Raw genomic sequence first — 12,512 nt, 5'->3', positions numbered from 1 at the left:
TATACCACGGAGAAGGCGATGGCACCCCACTCCAGTACTCTTGCCTGGAAAATCCCATGGACAGAGGAGCCTGGTGGGCTGCAGTCCATGGGGTCGTGAAGAGTCGGATACGACTGAGCGACTTCACTTTCACTTTTCACTTTCATGCATTGGAGAAGGAAATGGCAACCCACTCCAGTGTTCTTGCCTGCAGGATCCCAGGGACAGGGGAGCCTGGTGGGCTGCCGTCTATGGGGTCGCACAGAGTCAGACAGAAGTGACTTAAAAGCAGCAGCAGCCTTTACCACCTGCATCTTGCACCAGATCCTCAGTGATCTGAGCAAGGAAGGGCTGTCCGTTTACCGGCCCATTGAGTGAAAGCATTTCCTCATATTCAGGTGTCCTGGTCTGCAAATTATTTCCCAGGGTTTCCTAGCTGCATCTCCAAGTTACTGTTCTTGATCTCCCAGCTACAGTGGGGTTTATTCTATTAACAGTCCAGCATTTGAATTGTGATTGTTTTATTTAGGGAAAGCCTTCAAAGACTACGCCCGTTCCACTTGTCTCCTTTTTTGCAACATGGTTAAGCATATGTCCTTCTTCTTCTTGCTGCCCTCACACCCCTCTCCCAGAGTCCATCCTGTATGTTGGTGGGAGGAGCTAAAGCCAACAGGAACTCAGACTGCAGTACCATGGCTTTTCATGAATTCTCCTTGACTTGGAAAAATCCCATTTTCTCTTAGGCTAGAAGTTGTATGGTGTGAGGAAACATCAAGTGTTAATGCATAATTTCAGCAGGAGAGATAAAGTGGGCATTTAGTCTTGATGGTAAATCTGGCCTGCAGAAAGATACAGATCTGGCAGGTAGAAAGCAGATATCATCATGGAACTGTGCCCAACTGCAGCATTTAAATGTTTACTCTCCATCACAGTCAGCTTTATTAAGCCTTTTGTTTGGAAACTCTCATACTTTTTAATCAAAGCAAATGTCTCCCAGAGATAAGGCTTCCTGCCATGTCTATTTTGAAATGTAGAGATCTTATAGAAAGGAAAAGATATTCATCAAAGGGCATTACAACACTTGCCATGGCAATAAAAATATGTAGGTATAAGAAATATTTCCAAGTTGAGTATATATTTCAAGCACGTGGGGTTTTTTTAGATTTATTTGGAGTATAGTTGATTTACAGTGTTGCATTGGTTTTGGTATATAGCAAAGTGACTTCATTTTATGCACACACACACACACACACGTATATTAATTCTTTTTCAGATTCTTTTCTCATATAGATTATCACAGAATATTGAGTAGAGTTCCTTGTGCTACACAGTAGGTCCTTGATGGTTATCTGTCTTATATATAGTAGTGTGCATATGGCATATGTTAATCCATGTGTCTTATGAAAACAAAACAGAATACTTCAAGGGTAGCAAAAGATATGGGAGAGGTCTTTTACGTTGATTCTAATGAGATATTCTTTTAGATCTGTCCATGCTTAGAGTTCGCACTTAGTTTTAAGGAAATTCCATTTTTGTGCATGTTAAAATTTGGGAAATCAGAAACCTCCTGTGAAGTGGACTCGATCTTAGAAGCCATAGCATAGCTGAGAGCCTGTGAAAAGGGCCTGGGAGATGTTAGGAGCCACCAGCAAGCCTCCATCTCCTCATCTGCAAAAGGAGTAGGAGCTCCATTTGGACTCAGACACTCTATGGCTTCCCCAGTGCTTACGTCTTTTATAAGCTTAACTTTTCTTAACTTTTGCAGAACAAATTTCCAGAAAAGTTCTTAATTCAAGGTCACTGAATACACCAATCAGAGCCCAGTACCATTTCTTCATGGCTTGTGTATTGGGTTGGCCAAAAAGTTCAGTTGAGTTTTTCCCTAAAGATGTTACAGAAAACCCAAGTGAACTTGTTGGCCAACTCAATATACCAGTACCTTTTATGCCAGAGTGTGTTACGATGGGTTGTTTTATGTTTCAATAAACAAATTTTATATTCCACCATTACCACAGGCTTCCCCACCCCAGGAATCCAAACTTAATCTTTTGGAACTGAGCCCATTTCTATCCTGAATGCTCCTGGAGCAAGACTTTGTCAGAAATAGAGAATATACTGCTTCTGTCTCAGAACTTCTCAAGTGCTGCCGTCCGTCTTCAGATCCACAGGACTTGCGTGGAAATATTTTTCTGATAATGAGTTATTAAAACAGAAATGAGAATGGCCACATCTTGAATCATGAGAAATCCCATAAAGAATAGGGAACTGGAAAAGCATTGTATCTGTGTATCCATCCTGTTTGGTGGTTCACATGGGACCATCCGTGAGCCGACTTGGAGCCTCTGACCTGAAGTCTGCCCCCAGCTGATGCCCTAAGAGGTGGCCTGGTCTGGGAAAAGCCTATCCTGATGAAGGCAGAGAAGCTTAGATTTAGATCATGTCGAGAGTCTTCACGCCTCCACTGGCCTCCTTCGGGCCAGTACTCCACCTCCCTCAGCCTGAGTATTCCAATGTAAATATAAGGATAAAGATAACTTCAGTGCAAGACTTTTTGCTTTTTTGGTGAGAATTAAACAAGTCAGTGTGCATGGAAGTAAATACCTGCACATAGTAGGCACTCTTAAAAAACTATTGCTGTTGTACATTGGTAATGTACTTAGTGCCACTGAATGGTATACTTTAAGTTGATTTGAAGAGTAAATTTTGTGTTACGTTTATTTTACGAACACACACAAAGAAAACTCTTGCTATACTTGACCATCATCTCTTAATGCCTGAAAGGTACCAGCCACATCTTTAAGGTACTGTGACCAAAGAGGCACTTATCCATATCCACACTGGCTCATGGCCACAGAGCAATGCTGCTGGAGGGGACCTTGCAGGTTATCTAGTCTGGCCACCCTTTATGGTGATGCTCTGTCCCACTGAGCCTGGGACTAGGGTCTTTACACTTGCCCAACTTCCCAAAAGCTTCTCTTCAACAACCCAGGCATTTTGGCAGCAGGAAACCTGGTGATGGCGAATTTCAAGCAGAGCCCTGATGACCTGAGAGCCCCGGTGCAGTCAGAGCCTGTGTTCTTCCCCAGGTGGAGCCATGCCTCAGGCTTCCAAGGGGCCAGCCCTACCTTGATGTCACATTGCCTGGCTTCCTTTCTACCACGTGTGATCTCTGGTTGGCATGTGACTCTCTGCTCAACCACAGAAATGCAAATACTATTTTACCTTTGTTTTCACCCAAGAGAAATAAGGTTTTTCAACAGCTAATAGCCATCTTCCTTTTTTCAACCCATTTTTCAAGCCTTACACGGCGAGAGAGTGTGCTACCACTTAGTCTTTGAATTTTGATTATTGATTATTTTGATTTGAGTTGTTGATGTTGATGAAACCATTTGTATATATTTGTATATATTTTATTTCCCAGTGAATTTATGTCTTTTTAAAGACTCTGGTCTGGAAAAATAATCCGTCTTAAAATGGCCTGATTTTAAATGTGTACAGAATCTCAATGCTGGTAATTTTTATCTTTTAGAGAGGGGGTGGGGGGAGGTAGCAGATGGAGAGGCCTCCAGCCAACTTAAGCCTTTCTACCCTGGGTATGGTTTGTCCATAAGAAGCCATGTACAGTTGAAGAGCCAGGTGACTGAGAAGTAAGTCATTTGGCAGAAAATGTCCTTTGGGATATGAATTGTGTATGATGCTGTTTTCTTTTGGTTATAGCAAGCGGACGAGACCCTGGATTTTGAAGAACAGATCTTGGAGGCTGCTAAATCCATTGCTGCTGCCACGAGTGCCCTGGTCAAATCGGCCTCGGCAGCCCAGAGGGAGCTGGTGGCCCAAGGAAAGGTTTGTAAACCTCGCTGGCCACGTGAGGAACGTCAGGCTGCTGGAGCCTCTGAGGATGGAGGGAAAGGCAGTACCACGTGTGTTCTGAGCAAGGAAGCCCTGTCGCCCCATCCCTCCCTGAGTCACCCTGCTCTGCCCATCGCACTGCACACTCTGCTTCAGCTTAACATACAGAATGAAGGATTTGGCTTCCAGGCCTCTCACCTGCTTCTTGTTAAGGAGAGCTCCCACTCCAGGCAGCCATCAGGGCCTGAACATTCATTTATCTCCCTGCTGTCCATTAGTCTATTTAAAGATGTAAACTGTCATATGTTCCCGGTGGATGGCTATATAAGCACCGTAGTCAGGGGCTTTGTAATACCTTGTTCAGTTCCAGTGACTCCATTTTCTTAGGACTGTTGAGCTGAATGCCATCCAGCTCTGCAGTTAGCATTTTCCTGAGTCCTTTGGTCAAAAAACTGGTCTGTTTTTAAAGCTGAGATTTCTTCGACCTGCTTTATCTCCAGTCACCCATTCCATCTGCATTAGCATGAAAGCTTAGTTCTTTTTCAGTGATCCAGAGGATTAATAGTACATTAGACTAATCCTGCGTGTGGGAAGGCCTTTCAATTGAAAATATTCCATGTGTCCTGTTATGCCTATATAGCATGGAACCACTCCATTGAAATTACATCTTGCAGAAAAGACTTTCAATCATAGAGGCACCACAGAAATCCTGACAGGTTGGGGAGATTTGGTCACCATACCTGTCAGTCACTTCTGTTTGATATTAAAAGCTCTTTACTGTCAGTGTACAGATGACAGATGCAATTGTGTCTTGACCTAAAAACTTGCAATAGAGATGGCTAGGCTCAGCTAGTGGCCTTCCGTTTTCCTCCATGAAGTCTCTCATAAGCTTGTTTGTTTTTGTTGTTTAGTCGCTAAGTCGTGTCCTACTCTTTCGCAACTCCATGGACTATAGCCCGCCAGTCTCCTCTGTCTATGGAAATATTTCGGCAAGAATACTGGAGTGTGTTGCCATTTCCTCCTCCAGGGGATCTTCCCAACCCAGGGATTGAACCATTTCTCCTGCATTGGCACACATATTCTTTACCCACTGAGCCACAAGGGAAGCTTAGCCATGTCTTAATCCAACCTGCGTACATTGGCTCCTCTTTCCAAACCATTGTGTTCCAATTTAATGTATGCACATCTCCCCAGCCAGCATAAATCTGTCCCTTTCCCCTTCTCACTAATCCCCTATTGATGGAGCAGAGTGCAGTCCTTACTCACCTAGGACTTGTTAACTGGTTAATATGTAAAGACCAAATATGGATCACTGAGAAGAATATCCTACCTAGAAAGTTCAGTTCATCTGCATCTTGATGAAGACTCGTCTGCATGCTGGACAGAGGGTTGGATACTAGAGAACTGAACTTGAGCATGGCCAAGGCTTTGTCCTCCAAGGAACTTATATGTTCAAGCATTTAAAAAGTTGGTAACAGAGGTTCTCAGAGTTGGACATGACTTGGCAACTGAACAACAACAGCAGCGGTCCAGCTGGATTGGGGGAACTGTATGCAGAACCCTGGGGCGTTATCTGACCTTCAACAAGCCCTCATGTGATGCCTGTAATTGCTAAGAGATCCCCAGTTTCATATTCAAATTTAGCTACTCATCTCTTACCTCTCCACACACCTCCCACCAGTAAAGGTATTTGCTCCCATAGTTCCTTCTACATCTGGTCAGAAAACGTTTTATTTGTTGCCATAATTTCTAAATAGAAACAGAGATCATCCTACTTCCAGCTTCTTACTTCTATACCCACCCCTGACAAAATGGTCTGTATTTCCTTAAGACAAGGATCTGTGCTCAGTTGTACAGAGATGTACTCCTTTTTTAACATCATCTGCCAGAAAGTCACAGTGTGACTTCCAGAGTCAGGAATCAGGAGAGATTTCAGCTTCCCTCACCTCTTAAATGAAGAGGCCTCCATGGCTCCCGTGTTAGAAACGGGGAGGGGTCAGCAGAGGAAACAGACATATCAAGATAGCCCCATCCATCATTCCTAAGCCATTTTCCCAGAAATGTAGTACCTGATGGCTAAAAGGAGGCCATTGAGAGCGTTTCCAGTCGCCTGTGGCCCAGGTGGAAACCGGCCAGGACCTGCAGTCTTAGAGCTGCTAGGGTCCTGTGTGGGAAAAGGTGCCATTGGCAGGGGTCCCCGGGAGATGCTGCATGTCTGATGAGCTGCTTTTCTGTCCAGTTGCAGGTCATGAGTAGGGCATGAGGGGTGCAGTCACCCTGCACCTTCCCACTCTCCTTACCCCTTCTATGCTCCTCTCTAGGTGGGTTCCATTCCTGCCAATGCTGCGGACGACGGACAGTGGTCGCAGGGCCTGATTTCTGCCGTGAGTCGCTCTCTCCTTCTTCCCCGTTGGCTTTTTAGATCCCCTGAGGGACGTTTGGGCTGGGGGTCACTTCTCTTTTGACTGTCGCCAGGCCCGGATGGTGGCAGCCGCGACCAGCAGTCTCTGCGAGGCAGCCAACGCCTCAGTGCAGGGACACGCCAGCGAGGAGAAGCTCATCTCATCTGCCAAGCAGGTAGCTGCATCCACGGCTCAGCTGCTTGTGGCCTGCAAGGTGAAGGCTGATCAGGATTCGGAGGCCATGAGGCGGCTACAGGTAATGGTCACTGATGCTGGTGGGAAAATACTCCTGTTGGAGCGGGTAAGTGTCACCAGAGGGTAAGCAGTCTAACTTTCTTGGCATGACCTACTGGACCTTCCATCAGCCAGCTCTGTCCCACGTTTCTCATTTCCTGCCACGTGAGGCATGCATCCTATACCTGCCGCCCCACCAAACTGATGTTCTCCACATGTACTTTCTGGTCTCATGTCTTGGGGCCCTCCTCCCACCAGACCAATCTTGGTGAACTCCTGCTCATCCTTCATGACTCATCTCCAAAGCCACCTCTTCTGGGAAGCCCTCCTTGACTCCTAGGCCTTGGGGAGTCAGTCCTTTTTCTGCCCTGCCAGAGCCTCTGATCAGACCAACCTAATGGTTCCTGTCACCCTGTACCACCAGATTTATCTGTATGTCTGCCTTTGATGAGACTGAGCTTCTTGGGTGCAGGTCCCAGATCTTTATCTTTGCATCTCACCCCTAAGATGGTACCTGTTTCAGTGAAGGCTCTCATTTAGTGTTTGCTAAAGAAAGGAGCCAAAGGACTGAAGAATTTATATGAGATGCTGCTAAGGTTTCCCAGAGCTCAAAGAACATACTTATGAGGGTGACGCATGAATCCTGCCCAGTGGATCTAAGTTTTCCTGATTGTTTTCATTATAAAAGTATTTTAAACACAGTAAAGGAAATGTGGGAATGAAAAAGATAGCCTCAGCATCTTCATGTGTCCAATGTTATGTTTTTTCTCATCCTATTTTTATCTTATATAAAATGCTTTTGTCTAGTTGTCATCCTAAGCAGAGACAGTCTGCATTTTTTCACTTCACGTTTTATTACACTTTTTTTTTCCTGGAAGAAAAGTCTTCGTAATGGCCCTGTGCAATGCTAACTGGTTCATTCTTCATGAGTCTCATTTTTAATGATTGCATGACATTCTATCAACTAATTATTCCAGAATTTCTCTTTACAAAATTAGACATATTTGTGTCCAGTTTTCTAGATGTTTGCTATTATAAATGTTGTAATGCACATCGTTTATGTTGCTAAAAATGTTTATGTAAGATCATAACTGGCAGAAATATTTGAATGATTGCAGTGAAACTCCAGACTTTTTTGTTATTTCCTAAGTTGTAAAGTGTGTTACGGTCGTTTGGTCCTCCTGTGTCAATCTCTCTCCTTCACCTGCCTTCATTTTTCTCCTGGCATAAACCCAGGGGGGAAGTTGGGAGCTGCATGTTTGTGAATGTGTGATTTATGGATTTGGGGGACACTTCTTTGGAAAATATCCTGAGTTAAGAGATACCTGTGTTCAAGACCTCTACAGATACCTAGGTTCAAGACCTTGATGCCTCTACAATTCATTAAGTGCAATGTCCTATACAAATCATTTCAAACCTTTCAGGCCTCAGTTGCCTCTTTCGTAAAATGAGGATAGAGATGCTGGCACTGGCTCTTACAAGAATCAAGAAATGTGAAAGTGCTTTTGTAAGTCCTAAGGATTTACACAGATGTAGCCGAGCATCACTCTTATGTCATCATTTCTGACTTAACTGTATGCTGCAATGTTGTATGAGTCCCTTACAATGACCCAGAGGTTCTCTGGGGCTACACAGACCTCTGTTCGAATCCCAGCTCTATAATTTATCAGCTGCAGAATCTTAGGTTACTCAACTTCACTTTCTACATAGAAAAGTGCACTAATAATTTCTGACCTTCCCTTCTTGTGCAAGCCTTCATGGTCCCCTTTGGCCACTTTTCTTTTTTTAAACCCCTTGGCCACTTTAAACCACCAACCAGATGAGCCAGTTAACTTTTTATTTTCATGTTTATTTATTTATTTGATCATACTGGGTCTTAGTTGCAGCATGTGGGAATCTAGTTGCCTGACCAGAGATCAAACCTGGGCCCCCTATTTTGGGAGTGTGGAGTCTTAACCATTGGACCACCAGGGAAGTCCCCAGTTAACTTTGAGAAAATTTCATCACTCCGATGGCTTACCCTCAAGTGCAAGTTCTTGACTCTAAGGGGGCTGGGCAAGGACTGTGGGAGACTTAACAAAACCTTAACCACAATGAAAAGGAAATTCCAAACCTCAGGTGGCAGAGGGCAAGCCCCCTGGTCCACCCTCGCTGCAGATCCAGGCTGCATAAGGACCATCCCTTCTGTAACTGTCTTTACCACCTGCCACTTCCTTGAGCCTGCAGCCCAAGGCCAGCTGTGACTCTAAAACCACTTCTGTAAAGGCCCTAGTTACTGCAGGGCTCCGTTCCTCCCGTGGCGGGGGGCGGGGGGTAGGTTGTGTTCCCTTCATTCCCTCAGAAAGCCTTAGGTGAGCACAAGCCCTGGGTACCCACTGCTCCCAGTGCTGGGGATGCAAAGATTCAAGTCACAGCCCCTGCCTTCAAGTTACTCACTGTCCAGGGGCGAGAGAGGCAACCACAAGTGTGGTAAGGGCTGCAAAGAAGCCAGCACAGAGCATTCCAGGGGCGCGTGGGAGGGTGTGGGTAAGGCCAAGGCGGACAGAAAAGTGATCTCTGAGCCAATTCCTCAAGTATGCCTCAGCTGGATGGGGCAGGAGGAGGTGAATTTCTCACCCAGGAGACAGCTCCTGAGCAAGCTTCTGTTAACCTTCGTATCATAGTGCTATAATCATGTGTTCACATAACTGTAATTCCCATTAGAATTGCATGTTCCTTGGGAGCCAGGAAGTGTGTCTCAATCTAATGAATGAGCTAAGGTTAGGTAGGTGCCAATGCTGGTAGAATCAATGGATGGATGGATAAATAGTTGGATGGGTGGGTGGATGAGTGGACGGACAGACAAATGAATACTACCTAGAGAGAAACTGTGTTGTATATAATTGGGTGATAAATAGATACCTAGTCTCGTGAGCTGTGCCTCCATGTCTGTTCTTGCTGAATCCAAATGACTGTTTTTAATGATATCATGTGTGTCTTGTCCCCTCTCCAGGCAGCAGGAAATGCTGTGAAAAGAGCCTCAGACAACCTTGTTCGTGCAGCCCAGAAGGCAGCGTTTGGCAAAGCTGACGATGACGATGTTGTAGTGAAAACAAAGTTTGTAGGGGGCATTGCTCAGGTTTGTGATTAAACCCAGACAGTGTTTACTCCTAAGATGAGCACTGAGTTATAATAGAGACACAAAATAACAGTGGCCTAAACAGGATGGGAGTTTATTTCTCCCTGGTAAGACAGTCTTGGGTATAAGGAGTCCAGGCATGGTATGGCGGCTTCTTTGTGTCTGAGATCCAGGTTCCATCTGCCTTATCACTCCACCATCCCCGAGATGTTCCCTTGGCCACTCGGTCTGAGATGGCTTGATAATCGCCTCAGGTTTCCAGCCAGCAGGAAGATGAAAAGTTAGGGCAGGCATGACTTTGAAGTTGTCTGCCTCAGTTAATTCACATGCCATTGGCCAGCACTCGGTCACATGGCCAACCTAGCTGCAAAGGATGCAAAGAAACGCAGTATTCTTCTCTGAGTAGTAGTGTGCCTACCTAAAAATCAGGGATTCTCTTATAGAAAAGGGAAAGAAGAGAGTTAGAGGACAGCAATATTATCTTCAAATGTTGCATTTGGAGCTGCTACTCCAGATCTTTGGCCCTAGAGAAAGAATGAACGATGACCCTCTCCCAGAAGTTTTACAAGAGTGGATGGGAATCTGACTTATGCGGGCCTGCATTCTTGTGCATGGGAGTGCGGTGGAAAGGTCAGGAAACTGGGCTTGCAGTTTGGGTATGTTCATATAAATCCTTCATGCAAGATGGGTTTTCCACCAGGAGCACTGAGGCTCCGTGGCTGAACTTACTCATTCCCACACCTTCCTTAGCTCCTCCTGAACCATTTCCTGTATTTGGAAATACATAGGATACATTTTTTGGAGAAGGAAATGGCAACCCACTCCAGTATTCTTGCCTAGAGAATCCTATGGATGGAGGAGCCTGGTGGGCTGCTATCCATAGGGTTGCACAGAGTCAGACACGACTGAAGCGACTTAGCATGCATGCATGCATTGGAGAAGGAAATGGCAACCCACTCCAGGGTTCTTGCCTGGAGAATCCCAGGGACAGAGGAGCCTGGTGGGCTGCCATCTATGGGGTCACACAGAGTCAGACATAACTGAAGTGACTTAGCAGCAGCAGCAGCAGGATACATTTTTACCAGAATCTCTTTCTCAATACAGTAGTTCCATGAGAAATTCCATGAAGAAGATTCTGTGATCCAGCAGTTCTGGGAATGGCTGAACTGTGTTCTCCTTCCTTAGATATCACAATGCTCGTTAGTCTAGCAAGGCTCTGAAAAGACCTTTGCTTTTCAGAAATCTATGTGGCTTTCTAGAGCACAGGCTTACCCTTTCCCCTTGAAACCTGTGAACTAATATTCTTCAGATCACACCTTAGAGGCTTGAAATAAATATATGAAAGCTGTCTAATAGTTAAGGGCTCCAGTTTTAGCTTCAAGAATACCTGAGATGGGTCCTACTCCACTAGCTGAGGCCCTTCGGGAAAGTGGACCCACATCTCTTGAGCTTCACGTTTCTCTTTGGAACAATGAGACATTATCAATAGGCCACACTTTACAATGTCACCATGGAGGTGATGGAACACTCTATGTAAAGTGCTTAAACCAGAGCCGGGTGCATTGTAGGGATGCAGGTTATGTCGGTTATTAAATCAGGGGCCAGAAATCAGCGGCCAGAAATCAGCTTATTGTCTTGGATCACTAGTCTTAAAACCTGAACCATGGCCCAGAGGCGGGTCTCCAGAGCTAAGAATATACAGTCTTGAAGCAGTGCTGTGTCCCGTGGTAGCAGAGGCTGTGGGAGCTCTTGAGGCAGGCATGGAGGGGAGGGCAGTTTGCTAGAATCTTTCACACCCCTCCAGCTTGATGCTTTCCCTCTAGATCATCGCCGCCCAGGAGGAAATGCTGAAGAAGGAACGAGAACTGGAAGAAGCAAGGAAAAAACTGGCCCAGATCCGCCAACAGCAGTATAAATTCCTACCCACTGAGCTGAGGGAGGACGAAGGATAAGGCCAGAGCCAGGGGTGCGCGCCCCAGGGGACGGCCGCGCGCGAACTGGACAGACAGCGGTCCTGGGAGGCCGGGCACTGCCCAGGCACCGCCCACCTCCCCCTGGGGCGAGCCCGGGGCCTGAGCGCTCCGGCTCCCTCCGCTGTGCCGTCAGGCACCGGCTGCATGATCGTGATGTCGCACGGTACAGTGAGTGCCCCCCACAGCTCCTCCGCCGCCTCCCCCCACCTCACACATCTCAGGAGAGAGGGGCGCGGGCTCACGGACTGTTACCAAAACGAAGGCAGTATTACGTCGCCCTCGGACACTCGTGCTTCTGTCGGTCCTTTCCTAGGCCTGCTGCTGGGCCTGCTGTGAAATCTTAATAGGAAAAAACGAAAACAGCTCGGGGGAAATCATTAATGCCATAGATACTCAAAGATCTTCTTCTCCCTCTCAGGCGAAGGTGGACATTGGAGTTGGACACAGTTCATAAAAGCCAGAAACATAAACCAGTGTGGACTCCAGGAGGGCAGCTCAGGCCTTCCTGCCTGTCACTAGCACTGGTTCACCCGGAGGGTGAACAATACCTGCTCCTGTTTGCACGCTTTTTTGCCTCCGTGTGTCAGCTCCTTGTACAATCTAGCTCCAACTTGTATTCTGTGGCCCAGAAAATTGAATGATTTTTTTTCCTCCATAATCCAAAGGACAGAGGCATGGGGGACTGTCAGGGCTCGGTGAGCAGGGGCTGTAATAAAATGTGTGGGCTCCTTACTCTGCAGAGGCTGTTTGAGTTCATACAAATTCATCCACATAAACCCAGGTCTTCCAGGTAACAGTCAATACAGCAGCCCCCACCTTAGGCATTCAAACTGAGGGTTCAACTCCAGTAAAGCCATTCCTTGGTGACCCTGTCTTCTAGGTCCCATATCAGATTTTCTGCTCTCAAAATGGTCAGCATTCAGAATTCTGTTTAAAAATCTGTCACCCCCTCTCTAA

At 46.1% G+C, this 12,512-nt stretch overlaps 1 protein-coding gene across 10 annotated transcripts in view; it reads left to right on the top strand.

Moving 5' to 3' along the window:
- Positions 1-12,287, top strand: part of TLN2 (talin 2) — a 504,733-nt gene extending 492,446 nt beyond the window's left edge. For all 10 annotated transcript variants that reach the window (XM_019968737.2, XM_019968738.2, XM_019968739.2 and 7 more), the window contains 5 exons: positions 3,697-3,822; positions 6,150-6,212; positions 6,304-6,486; positions 9,457-9,582; positions 11,406-12,287. In XM_019968737.2, coding sequence (XP_019824296.2) covers positions 3,697-3,822; positions 6,150-6,212; positions 6,304-6,486; positions 9,457-9,582; positions 11,406-11,534 — 627 coding nt within the window. In that variant the 3' untranslated portion in view covers positions 11,535-12,287. The remainder of the gene's footprint in view (positions 1-3,696; positions 3,823-6,149; positions 6,213-6,303; positions 6,487-9,456; positions 9,583-11,405) is intronic.
- Positions 12,288-12,512: the final 225 nt, after the last annotated feature.

This window comes from Bos indicus, chromosome 10, assembly GCF_029378745.1.
Source record: "Bos indicus isolate NIAB-ARS_2022 breed Sahiwal x Tharparkar chromosome 10, NIAB-ARS_B.indTharparkar_mat_pri_1.0, whole genome shotgun sequence".
In the NCBI taxonomy this organism is placed as follows: domain Eukaryota; kingdom Metazoa; phylum Chordata; class Mammalia; order Artiodactyla; family Bovidae; genus Bos; species Bos indicus.
Note: the sequence above shows the minus strand (reverse complement) of the source record. Positions and strands in the feature narration are given on the sequence as shown.